Here is a 24808-nt window from a genome sequence, read left to right as displayed (position 1 = left end):
TATCATTCTTGTACCATTACATAAGCCATTTGCCGGGTCCAAATTTCTTAATAACATGATCGAAGCATTTTTCTTTAAAACCAACCTATCAAACAACAAATAATATCTCTAAACATAACAAGCAGAAGTTCAGGTTATCATCCAAATGATTTCATAATACTCTTTCTTTTCTTTTCTTTTTTCTTTTTTAATTCCTTTAGCTGCTTTGCAAGCTACCAAGATAATTAGAATTATTCATCCTTGATGTCCATTTTTTGCTTGATTTTGAGTATAAAAAGGCGCACAAGGAAGACGACAGAGAAATAGACATACTTTATTACAGTAACGCTAAAATTACCGGGTCTAAGGATGAAGTATGTTACTTTGTCTTTATTTCCTTGACAGTTACGTAGAATGTTTCAAACAGAATATTTTAGAAATTATAGAAAAATCCAAAAAAAAACCCACCCTTCACACAAAAAAATAATAACCTGCAAACTCTAAAATATTCAAATAAATCTGCAATTGTAGATTGTAAAGATGAAGTTACTGTATGTAATTGTATATATTTATATAATTCCCAATTCTCATAATGATATACTATTTTTTTTGTCTATCCTGAATGTTACATTTGCTATAAGTTTCAAATATTGACTTCAATAACAGAACTGAGTACTCTTAGAACTAAAAGGAACACATGCAACTTTTGTGTAAAACTCTGAAGGAAAAATTGTATAAGATGAATTTGCATGAGTATACATAATAGGATTACGGTAAGTTTAATAAATTTATCTCAATTAAAAATATATCGAGAGATTCTTTTTATATTTTCAGTTCTAGTACACAATGAATTCACAGAAAGATAGAGAATAGCAATTTGACACAAACCTGTGTGGTGGAAGGCCACTTGGTGTTAAAGTATTTAAGTACTTTTCCTGGTAGTAGTTGTTGGTATCATCCTCTGCGGAGTCAAAAATCAAAAAAGTTCGGCTTTCACCAGGAAATTTAGCAATTAACATCTCATTTAGTTGATCAACATACTCATTTCCGCTAGCCAAGATAGCCCTTTCTGTCATGTATTTTGCACAACTTGACATTTCATCTAGAGATGAAAATATTTCTCTTATTAAATTATCTTCACTAGTACTATCACCATCATGTTTGACGATTAATTTTTCTGGAAGAAGGACCATATCATCTCTTATTGTAGGTTCCTCTCCATTACCGATCCGTAGTAAGAAATTGCTGAATGTTGGATCTGCTCTTGCCCTCATATTTCTTATTAATTGAATCTTTTTTATTTTATTCCACAAATATGATTTTACCAAGCTTGTATTTACTGTTTCATCTCTGGTAGATTTTGGAACTACTTGTAGTACTTGACAAAAATCACCTCCGAAGACCATCACTTTTCCACCAAAGGGTTCATTAATATCCATTATATCTCTGAAGCTCCTATCAACTTTCAATCGTCTGACGATTGGTCATAGTTGCTTCATCCCAAATTATTAGCTTTGATTTTCTTATCAATGTAGCACCACCACTCTGTTTTGACATATCTGTGATCGTTGTATCAGTTGTCTGAAGAGGGATGTCGAATCTAGAGTGAGCTGTACGACCTCCGGGTAAAATTGCAGATGCTACACCACTTGTTGTCGTTGCTAAAGCTATCATGCCTCTTGATATGAGATTTGCAATCAATGCACGATATAGGAATGTTTTTTCAGTTCCTCCAGGTCCATCCACAAAGAACAATCACGCTCTGCTAGAGTCGACTCTCTCTAATATAGTCTTGAAAGCTTGTTCTTGTTTAGGATTTAATTTTGGTTGTGCATCAAAATCTTCGAGCGATACATTTATAGACCTTTCATCTATTATTCTTTGCATTCCGATACATTACCATTATCCCTCCTATGATCAAGTTTAGGTAAGTCATATTTGTCAATTTTCTTGCCCATGCTCTCTAAGAAATAATTGATGCTCTTCAACATGCATTGGAGTTGAGCAACAGGAGAATTATCATGTATTTTTCTAAAATCTTCTGACATATCTTCGTAATAGATTTTCCAGAGCTTCTTGATGTCCGTTGGATTACAATGAACCAAAATTGTTGCAAATAAATTTCTCAGCGCTGATGGCTTTTTGAAGAGGACCGCTTCACGTAAGCATTCTGAAATACTGTTGTCTGATTCTAATAAACCTCTTTTCTTTGCAGCTTCTTTGAATGTTTCACACTCTCTTCCATTAACAGTTAGCAAGTCATTAAACGATAAGGGTCCTCTGACGTGATTCAACAATAATCTCAAATAATACCTTTCACCTTCTCTAGGATTAGCTATAACATTGAGTAAAATTCTATATTAACTATTGAGACTAATCATTATCATTTATCCAGATAAAATACAGCAGGGTACAGACTGTCAGTATAATGTTGCCAAGTCAATGAATGAATATATTCTTTCTTTACTTAAAAGAAGTGTCGTTATTTAAACATGTTGGATTCTGAATTCTTGTTGAAGCCTTAGAATATTCTTAGCTGATAAGAATTGAAATATGTTTATCAAGAAACGTATAACACCAGCTTCTAACTTTGCTGTAGACAAGTGAAAATAGTTTTTGATAATTTTGCATTATACACATTTGTATATATTATTTTTGTATGCAGCACAAAAAATATTTTCCATTTAGTATCTTCATCACGGTAACTTCAACTCGGCCATATGCCAAAAATAGATTAGGCATTAGTTGAAGTCATTGTATCGTATTTTATTTCAATCAATCGTGTAACAAAGCTAATGGATTCAGCTCTAAGAAATAATGATGAACTCTTATAGACTGCTATATAGCCATATTGCAGTAAAAGGAATAGGACCCCCGGAAAAAACTATCTAGATTTACGTAAAAATAGCACGGTGTAGTCAGTTTTTAGACTGGTCATTCAAAAATAGCCAGCCTTTACGAAGTCAATGAAAAATAGCCATTATTTTGCTGCAACAGAGACCGGTCCAGCATAATATACTAGAGTTTGGTGCACCTGTATATGAACTCCAGCATATTATGCTGGACCGGTATACTTTGCTGACTCCAGTATAATATACTGGACAATTATACTTGCTGGAACTCCAGTATATTATGCTCGAGTTCTAGTGTACTTATGCTGGAACTCCATCATATTATGCTGGAGTTCCAGCATACTTATCCTGGAACTCCAGTATAATATGCTGGCATATTTTTCGGGCTTTGAACAGTGTTTTTGCTCAGATTTATCTTTACATGAAAATTGGCTAAATTTCTATTACTTTTGAAACTGGGCTATTTTTGAACGACCAATTGTAAAGCTGGCTATTTTTGAATTTCTCCCTAGATTTACTGATTCTTGTTCTTATTTGATTAGAACTTTAAGTAATAGCCCGATTCTATTTTGCATAAATAGTTCCAAAGGACTCGTATTTGTTTCCAGACTATAAATCACAGCTTCGTTATACTTTTGACTATTTTTGCGCTGGCGTCAACCTGTCATTACCCTCCTCCTTTATTTGGGTTTAGGATTGGCTACATTCTGAAACTCACATTTATGTTGTGAATTTTCTACCCTTGACTTCTGTTTTTTGATGGTCTGTATATCAGATCCTTGACTGCGTATTATTTGGTTGATGCCTTAATTGTTTTAGTTTATCAAACAGAAAGTGCCCAATCCTACAAGACTAATATTGTTTCAAATTATTAACTTCATCAAGATTTATCTGAAAGAGAATAGATAGATCATCTTACCAGTAGCAATTAGACCAATAACTGTTCTTGTTTTTCTTTTTGTCCATATCTTTCCCTGTGAGTTCCACACATAATACTCTTGAAATTCTTTGTATAGGTATTGTCGTGATCAGTATCCCTCGAGCATGTCCGAAAATACTCCGTGAGCATGGTTAGCGTCGCATATTCCCACGCAATCACATTTTGCAAATTTTGCTTGCTCCAATAGCACACTGTGTATTGCCATTTCACAAAACTTGTATAGTTATTTATTTCATCAAAAGTTTTAATTAACCTTGTTAGAGATAAATATTTACTTGTTTGTCTATCCGGGAGATGTAGTTGAAGGTTAATGACAGGAGGTTTTATTTCACTGAGATTGAATTCATAAATTCTCCATAGTGCTTCTGGCGGAGACACCCAACGTGCGTCTTGAAAATTTTGGATTTCATCAACTACTTTTTCGCCATCATCTGATTCAACATAAACATCATACCTATCATGCCCTTTATATATATATATATATACTTGTAGAGATACTTGATTGCTTTCACTCCAGAGCAAGACTCCACATTAATATGACAATTGTATCTAGTTAGTAAGTAAGGATTATATGGCACAACCCACTGAGTATTCATTCTCATGCCACGAACATTTACGGTCTTTCCATCATTTCTTCTCTTATAAATAGGGTATCCATCCTTTCCTTGTATTGATTTATTACTAAATGGCCTAGGATAGTGATTCATGCATTGACCATCCTTCATGCATGAATTTGTTGGATGATGTTTTCCACATGGACCATGCATCATATGCTTGACAACTAAGTCATGCAAGAGTGGATATTCTTCTTCATCAGGAAGTTCCGTAGAAATAAACTTGTCATATTGGTCTGCTGATATTATCTTGTACCCTTGTTCAAGTATTATCAAAAGGTGTATGTGTGGTAGGCCTCTTTTTTGGAATTCAACCACAAAGACATGTGCCGCAACAGGACCAAATATTTTTTTCTTGAAAATCCGATCCTTTAAATCTTGTAATTTTGCCCTAAAAACTCTAGTCACTAAGTCTGGTCTATCTTCTGCAAGTTGTCCTTCGCATAGATTCTCCTTGATCTCCGCCCAATCGGGATTACATATCCTTGTGATAAATAAATCTGGTTTTCCAAAATGTTGAACCAAAGCCATTGCATCCATATACCTACGGCGCATATCTCTAGGGCCTCTGATGAATGATGCCGGCATTATTACTCTTTGGCCAACTTTATCTCCTCTATATTCTGCAGCCATGATACTATCAACTATACCTTGCAATATTTCCCTTATAAGTAGTGCTTTCTCTAATCTAAAGAATTCAAGGCTTGTTGTTTCTAACTTGATATACATGTCAATCACAAATTGCTGCAATAACCGTCCGCACAATAGTAGTATTGTCTTTTCTCCTTTGAGTATTTGAAATTTATAGCAATAATACTCTCTAGAAGACACACATGATTTAGATTTACGACGTACACCTACAAAAATAAGTCATATCTATTAGTGTAGGTAATATTTAAATAAGAAAACTAAAGTGATACGTAATTTAATTGCAATACTTTACCTTGCTCCTCTTTGTGAAACACCTCATTAGCGGACGTGTATGTTGGGACATTCTGGTTTACATTAGCAACTTCAGATGTACTTGCACCTCTTTTTGATTTATATTTGTGCATTCCTTGGTGCCAGCCAACCTCTCCATTTGGAAAAAGCAGAGGATATTGGAGTGGGCCATAGCAACCATAATAATGTTTGACTCTATATTTGTTGCCGGAATGCTCATGAACAATAATCTCTCTATCGAATGGTACATTTGGATTGTTTCCATCTATTCAAATTACAGCAATTTGATCTACTGATGATTTGTTGTAGACATGTTGATCCAGTGTAGCATTGGCAACAATTCGAATTTGTAAATCTTGGAAGCTTGAATGATCCTTTAGCTGGCAAAAGAATTGTGCATAAGGGTTCCCATCCATTAGCTGCCTAATTTTTGTCACAACTTCTTGATAAGTTGGCTTCTTGCAATTTTGAAATCCGATTGCATAATTTATTGTCCGTGTCAAAAAAATATAACTGAAAATAACATGGATTATCCTCATGTAGAAGCAATGACGGAAGATCGTGATAAATTTGACCTTGTGCCTTAAAGGTGTAAACTCCTTTACTTGAAGATGCAAGTTCTTTGTCAAGTCTAACACCAAAAGACGTAAATACAAATATACTATTATATGCTCTAATGTTTCGATGGAACTCTTTTGCTTCGTCTGACTCGTCAACAAGTAACTCGTATAATTGTATTGAAACTTCAGTATTTACCAATCTTACTGATTCCTCTCCGCAACAAGATGTTGGAGTTTCATGCTGAAACCTCATAGCGTGACAATGAATGCAATCGGGAACATTTTCCAACTTCTAAGTACAGGATGTAGATGGTTTAGAGACAATTTCACCTATATTAATGTAGCCAAATGTTATGAATAATAGAAGGTAATAACTCTAACACAAATAAAATGTAAGTAATTTTGCTGGATAATTTAGTACTGCATATTACCTTCAATTTCACACTCTTTTGATAGAGCCTTCAAAAACCAATTTATCCTGCATTGCTTCCTTGGTCTTCTTTCTTTAATATCAATATCTTCTATTGATTGAGTCAAGATTTTCCAAAAATAAGATGCATATTTTAGATCCAAAGTAAATTCTACTAATTATATTTAAAATAATTGACGACATGCGAAGGTTCATAAATAGAAGAAAAAAAAGACAAGGTCCTTAAAAAACAATTATGGCAAAAATGATGAAGGTATCGGTGAAAGCTAAATATGAGAGTGACAAAGCCGCCGCTACGGGCGCCACAACTATAGCATTTAACGCCGATGATTTTAACCTCCGTGCTTCTATGATCGATGCTACCGTAGTCAACAGTCCAAGCTTAAATGGCTTATCTGTCTGAATAATTGGTATCCTACATGGACACTTGCGGAAAAGGCTATATGAAGATCGGACAAGGTGCATGAGGACTTGTTCCATTTGAGTATGAAAAACATAAGATGGTCAATGACCATACTATTAATTAAGATGGACTCCACATGCTGATACGTTATGTTTTTCAAAGGCAAACTTCTCAAGCATCTTTGACATTCTTCTATGGTCAATGGTTATACTATATATGTCAGCATGGAAAAGCATCCACAAGAAATGACTAGTTTTAACTTCAGATGGTAAAACAAAACATTTAATGCACAACATATCAACCACCGGCAAAAATCATACAGACGATCAACCAGAGTTGTATAAGTACCAGGGCCTTCACAGATATGATAACTACACTTGTTAACTGAAATCAAATGTGAATACGTAAAACTACGTAAAGGGGAACGAATTTATAGTAGGATTTTAGATGGATAATGGGCCCAACAATTAAATTGATTTATGTTATAATGAAATAGAATTTCATTTGCAGAAGTTGCAGTAAATAAACATTTTTAGCTTATAATATTTTAGTGGAGCCAAAATTATTTAAAAACAATTAATACACATACATGAATAAAAGTGATTATGTATTGATCTGTTGTAATATGTTAAAATATGCAGCTCGAAGTGAATTTTGCCAAGGAAACTGCTATAGGCTAATAGTAATTTTACCTGAATTTTCTTCTTCATATATATTGTTGTTTCCATAATTTGACTTTGACGCATGTAAAACATTATATTTGCTAAATCTCCGAATGGCATAAGAAACATTCCTTTGATCTATACATATAGAAAGAACTAATTTTTTTAACATTAATGCCGCAATTAACAAAATTATAAAGAACATAATTTGTTAATTATGTTTATATGTACCTTGTTTTTCCATATGTGGTTAATGAATAATAGCCTGTGGAATACAATTAGTAGTTAATATCGTATTCTACTTCAGCTAAAACACACAGTACAAAGAATACACCGACTAAAATTGATATCTAAATATTATATATGTTATGCTAGCAAAAGTTATTCCTTATTGTTTAAAAGAAAATAGAAACTTCAACGATCTATAACTATCTAGAATGCGGGAAAAAAAGAGCTTATATTTCTTAGAGAATGCAACAACACTAATCCTTTTCAATTTTGACTTTTTTGCAAATTATTGGGTTGTTGATGTCTTCTTCGACTTTTTTGGTCTTCTTGATTCCTGTTTCTGTTTGTATCTCTTCATCTATTTCAATTGTAGCAATTTTTTCAACTTCCTGGATCTCCTCCGCAATAAATCGTCTTCCATCTCGATCGCCGCCATTTTTGGAATCAATTTTGACAAGAAAGGTAAACTCTTTTTTCCAGACTCAACACCAATTTGCGTTAAAATTTGGATTCTTCTTTCTGTACAAAAAAGAGTAAATTAGTTAAGATTGGATAAGGTATTCAAACCACACAGATGTCACTAATTTGTATATTTTGTAATGGTGTAATCAAGAGACAATATGACCTTTTGAGATATTGATTATATATACGTTGTAACATCACAACCAAGCAAGTATCTTTAGATTCAAACAGTGTAACATAACAACGTTCTTTCTTATCAAACACCTCAAGCTTTAGAATATACCTACAAATTCATACATAATCAAACAATTAGCTTATTTATTGATATGTGAAAATGTAGAGAAAGAATTGAATTTTTTATGTGTTTTACCTTTCCTGGTAATCAACATTCTCGATGCCACAACGATGACATTTTGCAATATTATCTATAACGTCCACTTTCTTGTAACATTTTTTGCAAGAAGAATACTATGGTTCGTCTTTGTTCATTATATCTTTTATTCTTGCATTAAATTTAAAATATGTATCCTGCAAATAAATATAAAAAAATAGGTTAGATAGGACATTTTTAAAAAGTATAAATATTAAGTAGTTGGAAGAATTTACCTCTTTATTGTCGAACGAATCATCTTTGATGTCCTCAATCTTTACTTCTCGAGCATTTTTCAATTGTATACTTGGCAATAAACTAATATCTATGTTTTTTGCCTTCTTGTAGTCATGCCTTCATATTGTGTAATTAGTAAATAATAATAACTATATTTCACTAAGACTGCTTAAACTTAAAAAAAAAACTAAACAAATATTACCATTTTTGGAGAGCTACCGCCTTTTCAAACTTTGGATTTATCATTATACTACTAACGTATGTAGTAGATATTGAAAAATATCCTTCACAGATAAAAAAAGGTTAAATATAATAAAAAATTCTACAATTTACAAAAAATACCCCTAACTAAATTTCTTATAAATAAAGTTCCATTGGTTCACTTTGATGCCTCATCGAATGAAATAAAATTATTTGAAAAACCAATGGTCGAAAAGCGACTATTGCTTTTTTCAACTAACGTACTTTCCTTAAATCCAATCTCAAGCTCCTTGTGCACTGATTGAAAATTAGGATTTGCACTATTAATGTGTTCGTTTATGATATAACAGATCTTGTTTTGTTGTAAATAGTTTTTTCACAACTCAATATAACCATTGAAAAGTGTAGCGTGAATTTTTGTTCCCAGTAAAAAATTTCACTGTAAGTTCATATGATGGTTAAAACTATAATATGAAAAGACATGGAATAAAATATTGATATAAAATAACAATTACATCTTCGTCAACTAATGTCACAAATTTTCGGGTGCCTTGATTTGTTTTATTGCTGAACTCTTTTACTATTCCACTCCCAAACACTAACACTCGTATTGCCCAACATGAATCAGATACTCTTAGACTATTAATTGGGACACATTGATCTAACAATTCCTTTTCACTAGCCATTGCAAGTGTACCTAAAATAAAGTATGCATAAGAGTTTTATAAGTTATCAAAGTGACTAATTCAATCATTGATTATTTTTATGATGTAAGGAAAATCGCTTACCTGAACGGATGTAATTGTTGAAATCTGAGTGATTCAAGCATGGAAATTGCAGTAACGCAAATCATGTAGTATTAATATAACACAAATTAAAGCAGATAGTCTAATTTTTAATTCTTTTTAAAACAAGCAACTTGATCTAGCATAATAATTATAAGTATTATTAATTATACAACAAAGGAAATAAATAATACTAATATTTAAGTGATAAGACTTAAATCGAATGTCTAACCGATTTTTTGTGATGAATTGCAATTCTTCAATAACCTGTAATAAAATTTGTAAATTTCGTGAGATGTGAAATTAGCCAAGTCAAAAACATGAAGCAAAAACTATATAATAAAAAATTATTAATGCAACAATAAAAATAAATTATTGATACAACACTAAAAACTGGTGCATGCAAACGTGCTTACAAAATATGAAGTAGCAAAAGATGTTGATATTAATAAAAAAAAAACACCTGAAATCGTGATGTTGGAATAGGGCGAACTTTGATGATTAAATTGTGACATTGTGACGACCCTTATCACCGTAGTTCTTCCTTGTTCCGCGCTTTCGAGGCCTTAAAAACCTCGCTTTTAGTTGCCTCGATTGGCGTGCGCAGTTCGGGCGCGTAGCCGGAAAGTTTTTATGTTAGAATATGTGAATTATGTGAAACATTTGATGAATTTTGGTATTAATATGCATAATGTTGACTTCGGTCAACATTTTGGGTAAACGGACCCGGACCTGTGATTCGACGGTCCCGGAGGGTCCGTAGAAAAATATGGGACTTGGGCGTGTGCCCGGAATCAAATTCTGAGGTCCCAAGCCCGAGAAATGAATTTTTGAAAGAAATTGTTTTTCTGAAATTTGATATGAAAATTTGAAATGAAAAGGAGTTAGAAAATATAGGTATCGGGCTCGTATTTTGGTTCCGACGCCCGGTACAAGTCTTAAATATGTGTTAAGCACTATATGTAAAGTTTGGCTAAAAACGGACGTCATATGACGTGTTTCGGACTAAAAATGGAGAATTTGAGTTATGAAAGTTGAAGAAAGAAAATCATGTGTTTGAGGCTTGATCCTATGTATATGATATTATTTTGGCGATTTGATCGCACAAATAAGTCCGTAAGATATTTTTAAGGTTGTATGCATGTTTGGTTTGGAGCCCCGAGGGCTCGGGTGAGTTTTGAATGGGGCCCGGGAGGTCTTGGACTTAAGAAAATGCAGGTACAGGTGTTGCAGACACCAGCGCGGCCGCGGTCATTTCCGCGCGGTCCGCGCTGGAGCCGCGCGGCCGCGATGCATTTTTGTGCGGTCCGCGTGGTTGAGTCTAAGGGCTAGGGTTTCAGGTCAACGAGCGCGTCCGCGCACCAAAACAGTGCGGTCCGCGTTGGAAGGGTTCAGAGAAGCCCCAATTTTTCTCCCAATCGGCGCGGCCGCAACACATTTTTGTGCGGTCCGCGCCAGGTCCTCAGAAAGGTATACCAGTTCGGAAATCTCAGTCATTTTTCACTTTTCAAAAACCCAAATGCTAAGAGGTGATTTTTCAAACAACTTTTCTTCTCCAAAACGATTGGTAATTGATTTCTAACTTAATTTCTTTATCCCTTAACATCTTTTAACATAATTTCAACTTCAAATCAAAGATTTTCATGGGGAAAACTGGGTGTTTTGGATAGAACCTAGGTTTTCTACAAATTGAGAAGTTGGACCTCAATTTGGGGTCCAATTTAAAAACAAATCATATATTTGGATTCATGGGGGAATGGGTAACCGGGTTTTGGTCTGAACCTCGAGTTTCGACCATGTGGGTCCGGGGGTATTTTTGACCTTTTTGGGAAAAACCTTGAAAAATCTATTTTCATGCATTGGGGATGATTCATTTAGTAATTATTAATGTGATTAAGTAACTTATGACTAGATTCGAGCGGATTGGTGGTGGAATCAAGAGGTAAAGCTATACTAGAAGCGTGAGTTGAGTTTGGAGCATTCGAGGTAAGTGTTTGTTCTAACTTTGGCTTGAGGGAATAGGATTAGGATGATATTTGCTACTTGCTAATGTGGAGTACGGTGTATAGGCATGGTGACGGTTATCTATGCACCGGAGTCTAGCATGACCGTGAGTCTTGATTGCTTTTAATTCGAATAATGTGACACAAGCTCCTTGTTTATTTGATGAGTTTCATATAATGTGAACGGTTGAGGTAAAATTGTGATTGGTGTACTTTTGGAGCGTTAGCTCGAACATGAATGTGTTAGTTGAGGAAGAATGGATTTAAAAAGGAGAATGTGTTGTGAATACTCCCTTGCCGGGATGTGTAGACTGATATATATATTCTCCCTTGTCGGGATATTTTGGGCTGTTAGCTGTACCCTTGCCGGGTTAAAGGTATTGAGTTGTTATTCTCCCCTGAAGGGGTCTACTATATGAAGTCAGATATTATGAACTATATTATGGGATCGTGTGGCACGCCGTCCACTTATATATGATATTATGGGATCGTGTGGCACGCCGTCCACTTATATATGATATTATGGGATCGTGTGGCACGCCGTCCACTTATATATGATATTATGGGATCGTGTGGCACGCCGTCCACTTATATATGATATTATGGGATCGTGTGGCACGCCGTCCACTTATATATGATATTATGGGATCGTGTGGCACGCCGTCCACTTATATATGATATTATGGGATCGTGTGGCACGCCGTCCACTTATATATGATATTATGGGATCGTGTGGCACGCCGTCCACTTATATATGATATTATGGGATCGTGTGGCACGCCGTCCACTTATATATGATATTATGGGATCGTGTGGCACGCCGTCCACTTATATATGATATTATGGGATCGTGTGGCACGCCGTCCACTTATATATGATATTATGGGATCGTGTGGCACGCCGTCCACTTATATATGATATTATGGGATCGTGTGGCACGCCGTCCACTTATATATGATATTATGGGATCGTGTGGCACGCCGTCCACTTATATATGATATTATGGGATCGTGTGGCACGCCGTCCACTTATATATGATATTATGGGATCGTGTGGCACGCCGTCCACTTATATATGATATTATGGGATCGTGTGGCACGCCGTCCACTTATATATGATATTATGGGATCGTGTGGCACGCCGTCCACTTATATATGATATTATGGGATCGTGTGGCACGCCGTCCACTTATATATGATATTATGGGATCGTGTGGCACGCCGTCCACTTATATATGATATTATGGGATCGTGTGGCACGCCGTCCACTTATATATGATATTATGGGATCGTGTGGCACGCCGTCCACTTATATATGATATTATGGGATCGTGTGGCACGCCGTCCACTTATATATGATATTATGGGATCGTGTGGCACGCCGTCCACTTATGGGTCAGTACGGAGACATCTGTATTTATCCCGCAGAGGCTACTGAGTTAGGAAAACTTCACCTTGTTTATTCTTGTCGTGCGATTCTGTGTCTCAAGTACTGATTGTCTTTCCACTCTGTTCTTTCGCAGATGGCAAGGACACATGCTTCCTCTTGTACCGCGCAACAGCCTGAGCCCCTATTAGGGGCAGAGGGCAAGGCCGAGGCCGAGGCCGGGGCAGAGCTCAGCCCCGAGCAGCATTTCCAGCGACGGAGCCTCGGGTCGATTTTGAGGAGGAGGTTTCGGCCCCAGCTGTTCCAGGGGGCCCATCTCAGGTCCCAGAGGGTTTTATAGCCACTCCAGTGCTTCAGGACGCTTTGGTCTGACTAGTAAGTTTATGGAGGGCATTTCTAGAGCGGGTATGCTTCCCGTAGCTCCAGCCACATCTCAGGCTGGGGGAGGAATTCAGACTCCCGATACTCGTACTCCAGAGCTAGTAGCCCCTCAGGCTCAGGTTCCAGCAGTTCAGCCAGCTGTGGCAGCCCAGCCAGGTATTGCGGTTCAGTCCAACGATGGTGCGGCTATGTCCGCGGATGCTTTGTGGAGGCTTGATAGTTTCACCAAGCTCTTCACAACCACATATAGTGGTACCCCCTCAGAGGATGCTCAGGATTTCATATTCAGCTGTCATGAGGTTCTACGGACTATGGGCATTGTGGAGACCAATGGGGTCGACTTCGCCACTTTTCGCCTGGCAGGATCCGCCAAGACTTGGTGGAGGGATATCTGTTTAGCTAGGCCAGCAGGGTCGCCATCATTGACATGGGATCAATTTTTAGAGTTATTTCTGGGGAAGTTCCTTCCAGTTACTCAGCGAGATGCTCTTCGCAGGCAGTTTGAGCGTCTCCAGTAGGGTCCTATGATGGTCACCTAGTATGAGACCCGGTTCATTGATCTTGCTCGTCATGCCATTGTGATACTCCCCACCGATAGAGAGAGGGTGCGGAGGTTTATTGATGGGTTGGCCCAGCCGATCCGTGTTCAGATGGCCATGAGTGCCGGTAGTGAGATTTCATTTCAGGAGGCGGCAGATGGTGCCTGCCGGATAGAGATGGCACTTGCTTAGGGAGGTGGTCATGGGTCTGATAAGAGGCCCCGTCATTCTGGTAGATTCAGTGGTACCTCGTCTGGAGGTAGGGATTCTTATGGTAGAGGCCATCCTTCGAGGCCCTTTCAGTCAGCTCTCCAGGCTTCTCATGGTACACCAGGTGGTCGTGGTTCTCAGCCGCAGTATTCTGACCAGCAGCTCTTCAGTTCACCATCAGCACCTATCAGTGCACCACCACTTCGTTATTCTCAGCAGCCGAGGGCTTGTTATACTTGCGGTGATGTGAGTCACATTTCCAAATACTGCCCTCGAGCTTCCAGCAGCTCGCAGCAGCAGGGTCCTCGCCCGATGATCCAGGCACCAGTTTCCCCACAGCCTGCCCAGCCAGCTAGAGGCGGGGGTAGAGGACATAGAGGTGGAGGTAGAGGTCTTAGAGGTGGAGCTCCGACCGCTAGAGGTAGGGGTCAACCAGCAGCAGATCGTCCCAGGGATATGATTCAGGGAGGTGGGGCCCAACCCCGTTGTTATGCTTTGCCAGCCAGGCCAGAGGCTGAGTCATCAGATGCTGTGATTACAGGTACTATTCTGGTCTGTGATAGGGATGCTTCTGTGCTATTTGATCCCGGATCTACGTATTCATATATGTCGTCCTATTTTGCACCCTATTTGGTTATGCCTAGTGACTCGTTGAGTATTCCTGTTTATGTGTCAACACCGGTGGGTGACTCTATTGTGGTCGACCAAGTTCATCATTCTTGTATCGTAGTGTTTGGGGGTTTTGAGACCCGTGTTGATTTGTTGCTTTTGGACATGGTCGACTTTGATGTTATATTGGAGATGGATTGGTTATCCCAGTACCATGCTATCTTGGATTGCCATGCCAAGACCGTGACCTTAGCCTTACCGAATTTACCCCGTTTAGAGTAGAGAGGGACTTCTGGTCATTGTACCCGCAATGTTATCTCGTATGTGAAAGCTCGACGTATGGTCGAGAAGGGATGTTTGGCCTACTTGGCGTATGTTCGCGATTCTAGCACGGAGGCCCCTTATATTGATTATGTGCCCGTTGTTCGGGAGTTTCCTGAGGTTTTCCCTTCAGACTTGCTGGGTATGCCGCCCGACAGGGATATCGACTTTTGTATTGATTTGGCCCCGGACACTCATCCCATTTCTATCCCGCCATATCGTATGGCCCCGCCGGAGTTGAAAGAGTTAAAGGAACAACTGCAGGATTTGCTTGAGAAAGGTTTCATTAGACTTAGTGTTTCACCTTGGGGTGCGCCGGTGTTGTTTGTTAAGAAAAAGGACGGTTCAATGAGAATGTGCATCGATTACCGGCAATTGAACAATGTTACAATTAAGAATAAGTACCCACTGCCAAGGATCGACGATTTATTTGACCAGCTTCAGGGTGCGAGGGTATTTTCAAAGATAGATTTGAGATCTGGCTACCACCAGCTGAGGATTAGGGCTTCTGATGTCCCTAAGACAGCATTTCGCACTCGGTATGGGCACTATGAGTTTTTGGTCATGTCATTTGGATTGACTAATGCCCCAGTAGCGTTCATGGAGTTGATGAACCGAGTGTTCAGACCTTATTTGGACTTGTTCGTGATAGTCTTCATTGACGATATTCTTATATACTCCCGCAGTCAGGAGGAGCATGAGCAGCACCTCAAAGTGGTCCTTCAGACCCTAAATGATAGTCAGTTGTATGCTAATTTCTCAAAGTGGGAGTTTTGGTTGAGTTCGGTCGCATTCCTGGGTCATGTCGTATCAACAGCAGGTATTCAGGTAGACCAGAAGAAGATAGAGGCAGTCAAGAACTGGCCTCGACCAGCTTCAGCTACGGATATTTGGAGTTTCCTGGGGTTAGCAGGTTACTACCGTCGGTTCGTGGAGGGGTTTTCATCCATTGCAGCCCCTATGACCAGATTGACCCAGAAGGGTGTCCAGTTCGGGTGGTCGAACGAGTGTGAGGCGAGCTTTCAGAAGCTCAAGACGGTCTGACTACGGCACCGGTATTGGTTTTGCCCACAGGTTCAAGGCCATATATGGTCTATTGTGATGTGTCTCGTATTGGGCTTGGTGCAGTGTTGATGTAGGAAGGCAAAGTCATTGCCTATGCTTCGAGGCAGTTGAAGATCCACGAGAAGAATTATCCGGTTCATGATCTCGAGTTGGCAGCCATTGTTCACGCCTTGAAGATCTGGAGGCATTACTTATATGGCATGACGTGTGAGGTTTACACTGATCACAAGAGTCTTCAGTTTCTGTTCAAGCAGAAAGAGTTGAATTTGAGGCAGAGGAGGTGGTTAGAGTTGCTAAAGGATTATGATGTTACTATCTTATACATCCCGGGGAAGGCCAATGTGGTGGCCGATGCATTGAGCAGGAAGTCCGCCAGCATGGGTAGTCTTGCTTATATTCCAGTCAGCCAGAGATCGCTTGCTTTGGATGTTCAGGCCTTGGCCAATCGTCTTGTGAGGTTGGATATTTCTGAGCCTAGTAGAGTGTTAGCTTGCATGGTTGCTCGTTCCTCACTATTAGAGCGTATCCGCGAGCGACAGTTTGAGAATCCCCATTTGTGCGTCTTGAGAGACACGGTGCAGCGTGGAGGTGCCAAGAAAGTAACCTTAGATGATGATGGTGTATTGAGATTTCAGGGGCGAGTTTGTGTGCCCAATGTTGATGGGATTCGAGAGTTGATCTTAGCGGGGGCCCACAGTTCTCGGTATTCTATTCACCCGGGCGCCGCGAAGATGTATCAGGATCTGAAGCAGCACTATTGGTGGCGTAAGATGAAGAAAGACATCGTTGCGCACGTGGCTCGGTGTTTGAATTGTCAGCAGGTTAAGTACGAGCATCAAAGACCCGGTGGTCTATTTCAGAGGATTACACTTCCCGAGTGGAAGTGGGAGAGGATTACGATGGATTTCGTTACTGGACTTCCGATGACTCGGAAAAAGTTTGATGCAGTTTGGGTCATTGTTGATAGGCTGACCAAGTCAGCGCATTTTGTTCCTGTTGCAGCCACCTATTCGTCCGAAAGGTTAGCCGAGATTTATATCAGGGAGATTGTTCGCCTTCATGGGGTGCCGCTATCTATCATTTCGGATCGGGGTACGCAGTTTACCTCGCATTTCTGGAGAGCGGTTCAGCGAGAGTTGGGCACCCAGGTTGAGTTGAGTACAACATTTCATCCCCAGACGGACGGTCAGTCCGAGAGGACTATTAAGATTCTTGAGGACATGCTCCGAGCCTGTGTCATTGATTTTGGAGGCTCGTGGGACCAGTTCTTGCCTTTAGTAGAGTTCGCCTACAACAACAGCTACCAGTCCAGCATTCATATGGCTCCGTATGAGGCGTTGTATGGTAGGCGATGTCGGTCTCCAGTTGGATGGTTTGAGCTGGGAGAGGCTCGATTATTGGGTACGGATCTGGTTCAGGAAGCCTTGGACAAGGTCAGGATTATTCAGGATAGACTTCGTACAGCTCAGTCCAGACAGAAGAGTTATGCAGACCGCAAGGTCAGAGATGTTGCTTTCATGGTTGGTGAGCGGGTATTGCTCCGTGTATCGCCTATGAAGGGCGTGATGAGATTTGGGAAGAAGGGCAAGCTCAGCCCTAGGTTCATCGGTCCATTTGAGATTCTTGATCGTGTGGGAGAGGTGGCTTATAGACTTGCCTTGCCACCTAGCTTGTCAGCTGTGCATCCCGTGTTTCATGTATCTATGCTCCGGAAGTATCGCGGAGATCCATCGCACGTGTTAGATTTCAGCACTGTCCAATTGGACAAGGATCTGTCATATGAGGAGGAGCCGGTGGCTATTCTAGACCAGCAGGTTCGACAGTTGAGGTCGAAGAGTTTTCCTTCGGTGCGTGTTCAGTGGAGAGGTCAGCCTCCTGAGGCATCGACCTGGGAGTCCGAGTCCGATATGTGGAGTCGTTATCCTCATTTATTTCCCGACTTAGGTACTTCTTTCTTTTGTCCGTTCGAGGACGAACGGTTGTTTTAGAGGTGGAGAATGTGACGACCCGAAGGGTCATCACCGTAGTTCTTCCTTGTTCCGCGCTTTAGAGGCCTTGAAAACCTCGCTTTTAGTTTCCTCAATTGGCGTGCGCAGTTCGGGCGCGTAGCCGGAAAGTTTTTATGTTAGAATATGTGAATTATGTGAAACATTTGATGAATTTTGGTATTAATATGCATAATATTGACTTCGGTCAATATTTTGGGTAAACGGACCCGGACATGTGATTCGACGGTCCCGGAGGGTCCGTAGAATAATATGGGACTTGGGCGTGTGCCCGGAATCAAATTCTAAGGTCCCAAGCCCGAGAAATGAATTTTTGAAAGAAATTGTTTTTTCTGAAATTTGATATGAATATTTGAAATGAAAAGGAGTTAGAAAATATAGGTATCGGGCTCGTATTTTGGTTCCGACGCCCGGTACAAGTCTTAAATATGTGTTAAGCACTATCTGTAAAGTTTGGCTAAAAACAGACGTCATATGACGTGTTTCGGACTAAAAATGGAGAATTTGAGTTACGAAAGTTGAAGAAAGAAAATCATGTGTTTGAGGCTTGATCCTATGTATACAATGTTATTTTGGTGATTTGATCGCACGAGTAAGTCTGTAAGATGTTTTTAAGGTTGTGTGCATGTTTGGTTTGGAGCCCCGAGGGCTCGGGTGAGTTTTGAATGGGCCCGGGAGGTCTTGGACTTAAGAAAATGCAGGTTCAGGTGTTGCAGACACCAGCACGGCCGCGGTCATTTTCGCGCGGTCCGCGCTGGAGCCGCGCGGCCGCGATGCATTTTTGTGCGGTCCGCGTGGCTGAGTTTGAGGGCTAGGGTTTCAGGTCAACCAGTGCGGACGCACACCAAAACAGTGCGGTCCGCGCTGGAAGGGTTCAGAGAAGCCCCAATTTTTCTCCCACTCGGCGCGGCCGCAACACATTTTTGTGCGGTCCGCGCCAGGTCCTCAGAAAGGTATACAAGTTCGGAAAATCTCAGTCATTTTTCACTTTTCAAAAACCCAAAACCTAAGAGGCGATTTTCCAAACAACTTTTCTTCTCCAAAACGATTGGTAAGTGATTTCTAGCTTAATTTCTTTATCCCTTAACATCTTTTAACATAATTTCAACTTCAAATCAAAGATTTTCATGGGGAAAATTGGGTGTTTTGGGTAGAACCTAGGTTTTCTACAAATTGAGAAGTTGGACCTCAATTTGGGGTCCGATTTAAAAACAAATCATATATTTGGATTCATGGGGGAATGGGTAACCGGGTTTTGGTCCGAACCTCGAGTTTCGACCACGTGGGTCCGGGGGTATTTTTGACCTTTTTGGGAAAAACCTTGAAAAATCTATTTTCATGCATTGGGGATGATTCATTTAGTAATTATTAATGTGATTAAGTAACTTATGACTAGATTCGAGCGGATTGGTGGTGGAATCAAGAGGTAAAGCTATACTAGAAGCGTGAGTTGAGTTTGGAGCATTCGAGGTAAGTGTTTGTTCTAACTTTGGCTTGAGGGAATAGGATTAGGATGATATTTGCTACTTGCTAATGTGGAGTACGGTGTATAGGCATGGTGACGGTTATCTATGCACCGGAGTCTAGCATGACCGTGAGTCTTGATTGCTTTTAATTCGAATAATGTGACACAAGCTCCTTGTTTATTTGATGAGTTTCATATAATGTGAACGGTTGAGGTAAAATTGTGATTGGTGTACTTTTGGAGCGTTAGCTCGAACATGAATGTGTTAGTTGAGGAAGAATGGATTTAAAAAGGAGAATGTGTTGTGAATACTCCCTTGCCGGGATGTGTAGACTGATATATATATTCTCCCTTGTCGGGATATTTTGGGCTGTTAGTTGTACCCTTGCCGGGTTAAAGGTATTGAGTTGTTATTCTCCCCTAAAGGGGTCTACTGCATGAAGTCAGATATTAGGAACTATATTAGGGGATCGTGTGGCACGCCGTCCACTTATATATGATATTATGGGATCGTGTGGCACGCCGTTCACTTATATATGATATTATGAGATCGTATGGCACGCCGTCCACTTATATATGATATTATGGGATCGTGTGGCACATCGTCCACTTATATATGATATTATGGGATCGTGTGGCACGCCGTCCACTTATATATGATATTATGGGATCGTGTGGCACGCCGTCCACTTATATGATATTATGGGATCGTGTGGCACGCCGTCCACTTATATATGATATTATGGGATCGTGTCACGCCGTCCACTTATATATGACATTATGGGATCGTGTGGCACGCTGTCCACTTATATATATATATATATATCATGGGAACTGGAGTCTCTTCTGCTTATTTCCGGTATTTCATTTTTACCTGTTACTCCCCGATAGCATGTCCCCTCGTAGCTTTACTTTGTATTATCTTGTTATTTTGTTTTTTTCTTGAACTTGTATATATATTTGTACAAGTTAATTGTGGTAGGTCTTGTTTAGCCTCGTCACTACTTCGCCGGGGTTAGGCCAGACACTTACCAGCACATGGGGTCGGTTGTGCTGATGCTACACTCTGTGCATTTTTGTGCACAGATCAGGGAGCAGCTTACGGACCACAGCAGTAGGATTTCTGGGAGCTATCTTCAGTCCAGGGACTCTCGAGGTAGCCTAACTGGCGTTCGCAGGCCGAAGTCCCTTTTCCATGTTTTTTTCGTTTGTTCATCTTGTATTAGACAAACATGATGTATTTCCTTTCAGACATTGTTTGTAGTATTCTGTAGTAGTCCGTGAGCTAGTGACACCAGACCTTGGGTAGTGATGTGTATTAAACTTCGCACTTTTGGTTTTCAGTTGCTTTAGATTTAAAGTCTTCCGCTTAAATCTTGTCTCGTTTATTATATTGTTTGAGAGAAAGCAGGAAAGGTGTTTTAAATATTTGGCTTGCCTAGCTCCGATAGTAGGCGCTATCACGACACCCGATGGTGGGAAATCCGGGTCGTGACAGACATTGTAGCTTCTTTTATAGAAGTATTATGGTACACAATTTGACACATAAAAAGAATTATATAAAGTAAATTTGTGTGTAGGTCAAAGAGACAAGAAAAATTTACCAAATATTAAAAACTTCTACCAAAATGTTTCCTTGTGTCGTCCAGCAAGTCAAATTCTTTAAACACTTTTCTTGTGTGCAACGGAACCACAATAATGATGGTTCCATTTTACCCATGCAATAAACTTTCCTTATGCAACAATACAAAATTTTTATTATCAAATAATTAAGGCAATATAATAACTCATTTAATGCTCCAAAGAGTTAAGGGAATCTGTTATTTAATGAGAGTGAAAGTTTAGGAAATTTTTTTTGTTAAGTTTCCTCGGGTTAGAAACGTGACAAAATTTAATGAGAGTAAAAGTTTAGAATTTTTTTTTTTGGTTAAGTTTCCTTAGGTAAGAAACGTGACAAATTTTAACCAATTAATTAAGGCAAAGTTTAATAACAAATAATTGAAGAAAAATTTACTAAAAATTCTGAAAACTAAATTAATTAAGTGAATATTTTTAAATATTTATGAAATACTTGAATTACTATATTGTCCTATGGGAACTCTATGTTTTAAAGGGTAAAAAAGGTGAACGACATTTCGCTAAGGGCTCTCGTGCTTTTAATATAATTTAGATATGCTTAGTTCATGTAGACAAAATGCAATTTTAAGTCTTTCTTGCTAAATTCAACACTCCAAGCAAAGACGCCAAGTTTCCAAAACCCTCCAACGAAGTTCTTGCAATCAGTTATAACGAGAGTTGATTAGAACCGTAGCAACGTAAAATTTTGCGGTTCAAAGGGGGTACAATGCAATCTTCTCCTAGAATATTATACGGATTTTTCCCTACTCTAGGTATGTTAAGGCCATCCATTCCTTCTTTTGGCATGGTCCAAATTATACTGAAGAAACGAGCAAACGCACAATTTTCATAAATTACTCTATTCATAGAAATACTAGGGGTGTCTATATTCTTGATTCACCATGTGAATTATTATTATCTTCTATTCATGGGTCTCAAAATAATACGTAGTTGAAAAAGTTTATCCGAAAGGAATATTGAAATTTTTACATATTTTTCATGCATTTCACCCATTTATACATGTGCATTGACCCATGACCAAATGACGTTATATACGTGTATATATGTAAATATATGTATATGGGATATGGAAAAAAGTTACGGCGTTATATACACACCACCACCTGATCAGCTGGTATATGTTGATAACGTTGGCCACAATGGCCGAGACGATATGATGAGATGCCCTCAGTGGCTTGATGATATAATCTATACCCATAGCTATGCATGGCACGACATTTATACGCACCAGCATGACATTATAAATGTTTTAGCATTTATAAAGTTATTCAGATTTAGAGACGTGTTTCTATATTCCATGTTTCATCTATGTCTTTTATGTACTAATTTTTATTGCCTTAAATACTCAGTACATTTTTCATACTAATGCCCTATTTTACGGGGCCTGTGTTTCATGCCCGCAGGTGCAGGTAGGCAAGCTGACAGCCCCCCTCTTAGGATCCTTGATCAGCAAGAGTTGACGTTCTCCGTTTGATCCGGAGCTGCTTTTGATCAAGTCCCTCTACATCCCTTCAGATGGAAAGAAGATACTACAAATTGATGCCAACAATGAATATTGGAGTGTTGTTCTATTTGAAGAAAAAGATGGCCAGAGGAAAATATGCGGATATTCCAGTGGAAAGTTCAAAGATGCCGAGCAACATTATCACTCCACTTTCAAGGAAATTCTTGCAGTAAAGAATGGAATCAAGAAATTAAATTTCTTCCTTATTCATACAGAATTTCTAATAGAGATGAATATGAATGCCTTCCCAAAGATGATCTAGATAAATGCAAAAATTATTCCCAATCCTCAGCTTCTCAGATGGGCTCAATGGTTCTCTCTATACAAATTTCAAGTCAAGCACCTGAAAGGAAAGGATAATATTCTCGCGGATTTTCTGTCTTGACCGGAAGAATTCTCAAAAAGATTTTCCCTAGCAAAACTGAAGTCAAAGCAAAAGCTAATTAGCCACATCTTCATGCTTTCAAATATACCAGGAACAAGTTCATTAAAGCCAACAGATCATCCACCGGAGTTGTTCAACCTCATGGATTCCTTTGATCCGTCAATTATTATGGAAAGAAGAACTTACTATGAGCTCCAAGTTTTCCGACAACATGGAGGATCCATTCTCAAGCCATATGGGGCAATCCAGGATATCCGTTCTGCCATATATTCATAGCTCAAGCCAAGGATTTTCCACAAGAACTATTATGGTTTTTCTGATACCTATGCCATCAGTATCATATTTTCATGGAATTCAAAAGTAACGTCTTCAAGGATTTTGATAACATTGCACCAGCTCTTAAAGTATTTTTGCTATGGTTTAAACCTAGAAGATATTGGACAAAATGTTTCAACGATTCCTGCACAACAAAAGTATTCATGTTCCACAAGCCAATAAAGATTATTAATGGAAAAGTCCAGGCGCAAGCAGAGGCATCATTCTGGTGGAAATTTCCCGTGTCCATTTTATCAATGGAGGAAGAATATAGCAAGGCACAAAGAATCCTTTTCCACCAAAATAGGTGTATCCCAATAGAGATATGGCCAAAAGACTGGGCAAACTGGAATTATACCAACACTCATCCTCACTGGGAAAGAGTCCGGGAAGCAACAAAAAAGTATCAAAACCCATGAGAAGTCATCCGAGAAAAAATCACTCACGACATTTCCAGATTAAAGTTGCAGATTACATCTCTCAATCCAAAGGAGAAAGAACATAGTGGAGAAGGACCGTCAAGTTCCAGACATTACTACACAAGGTCTTTGAAAAGATGCCTAGAAGATAACCCTAAAATCAATGAAGGATAATTATCTAAATCCCTACTAATCCCATCATAATTCTACATTACCCACCAAAAAACCCTTCAAAATCATCTACCCATGCCAAGACAAATTTTCACATCTTTCCATACTATCCGGGACCCACTTCCACTTGTTTTCACATGCTTCCACATGCTTCGTCACATGCTCCCTCATACTTTCACATGCTACACCATGTATATTTTGCCTCTTTTATATGTTTTCAGGAGCTTTTTAGTTTTTTTGCCTAAAATCCTTCACATGCTAAGAAGGACCCACATGTAGATAAGTTTGCCATGTGAGACCTTCATATGCATGTTTCCAACATCATATTCCACTCGTGCCAAACAAATACCGTAGAAACGATTATAATGAGTGGTTGCGCTCTTCCGATATTATCACCCTTTAAATCTGGTAAAGGCGTATTTGCGGTAAAACCAGTCGATCAACGGTGTAGTCGACGGTTCCGTGCCTTTCCCTCTTGAGTTGTCCACTCAAGGGTACCAGTCTAAAACCCCATAGAATGTGCATGCATCATCGTCAAACCTAGACGAGACAGTTATGTTGTCCGCATAATGACTCTTTAAGATAGCCTTATCCAAAGTCCACTGGGTTTCCCAAAAACCCAAACGAACACTATCACGTTTTGTGCATTTATTTGGAGAACTAAATGATTTTATGCCAATTATTGATCTTTAATAGTCGAGTCTGGTGGGGGTAAGGGCCTAACCC

The 24808-nt window shown here is 39.1% G+C and overlaps 2 protein-coding genes across 2 annotated transcripts; both read right to left on the bottom strand.

Moving 5' to 3' along the window:
- Positions 1-815: 815 nt before the first annotated feature.
- Positions 816-1418, bottom strand: LOC104211621 (uncharacterized). The gene has a single exon (XM_009760712.2). It carries the CDS (start codon positions 1416-1418, stop codon positions 816-818), a length of 603 nt encoding a protein of 200 aa, XP_009759014.2.
- Positions 1419-1437: 19 nt separating this feature from the next.
- On the bottom strand, positions 1438-6140 carry LOC138874521 (uncharacterized). The gene is made up of 5 exons (XM_070153083.1): positions 5903-6140; positions 5329-5592; positions 4270-5242; positions 1880-2334; positions 1438-1709 (listed from the first exon to the last, which is right to left on the bottom strand). The coding sequence occupies exons 1-5, from the start codon at positions 6138-6140 to the stop codon at positions 1438-1440; spliced, it is 2202 nt and encodes a 733-aa protein (XP_070009184.1).
- Between the last annotated feature and the right edge of the window lie 18668 nt (positions 6141-24808).

This window comes from Nicotiana sylvestris, chromosome 1, assembly GCF_000393655.2.
Source record: "Nicotiana sylvestris chromosome 1, ASM39365v2, whole genome shotgun sequence".
NCBI classification, from domain to species: domain Eukaryota; kingdom Viridiplantae; phylum Streptophyta; class Magnoliopsida; order Solanales; family Solanaceae; genus Nicotiana; species Nicotiana sylvestris.
Note: the sequence above shows the minus strand (reverse complement) of the source record. Positions and strands in the feature narration are given on the sequence as shown.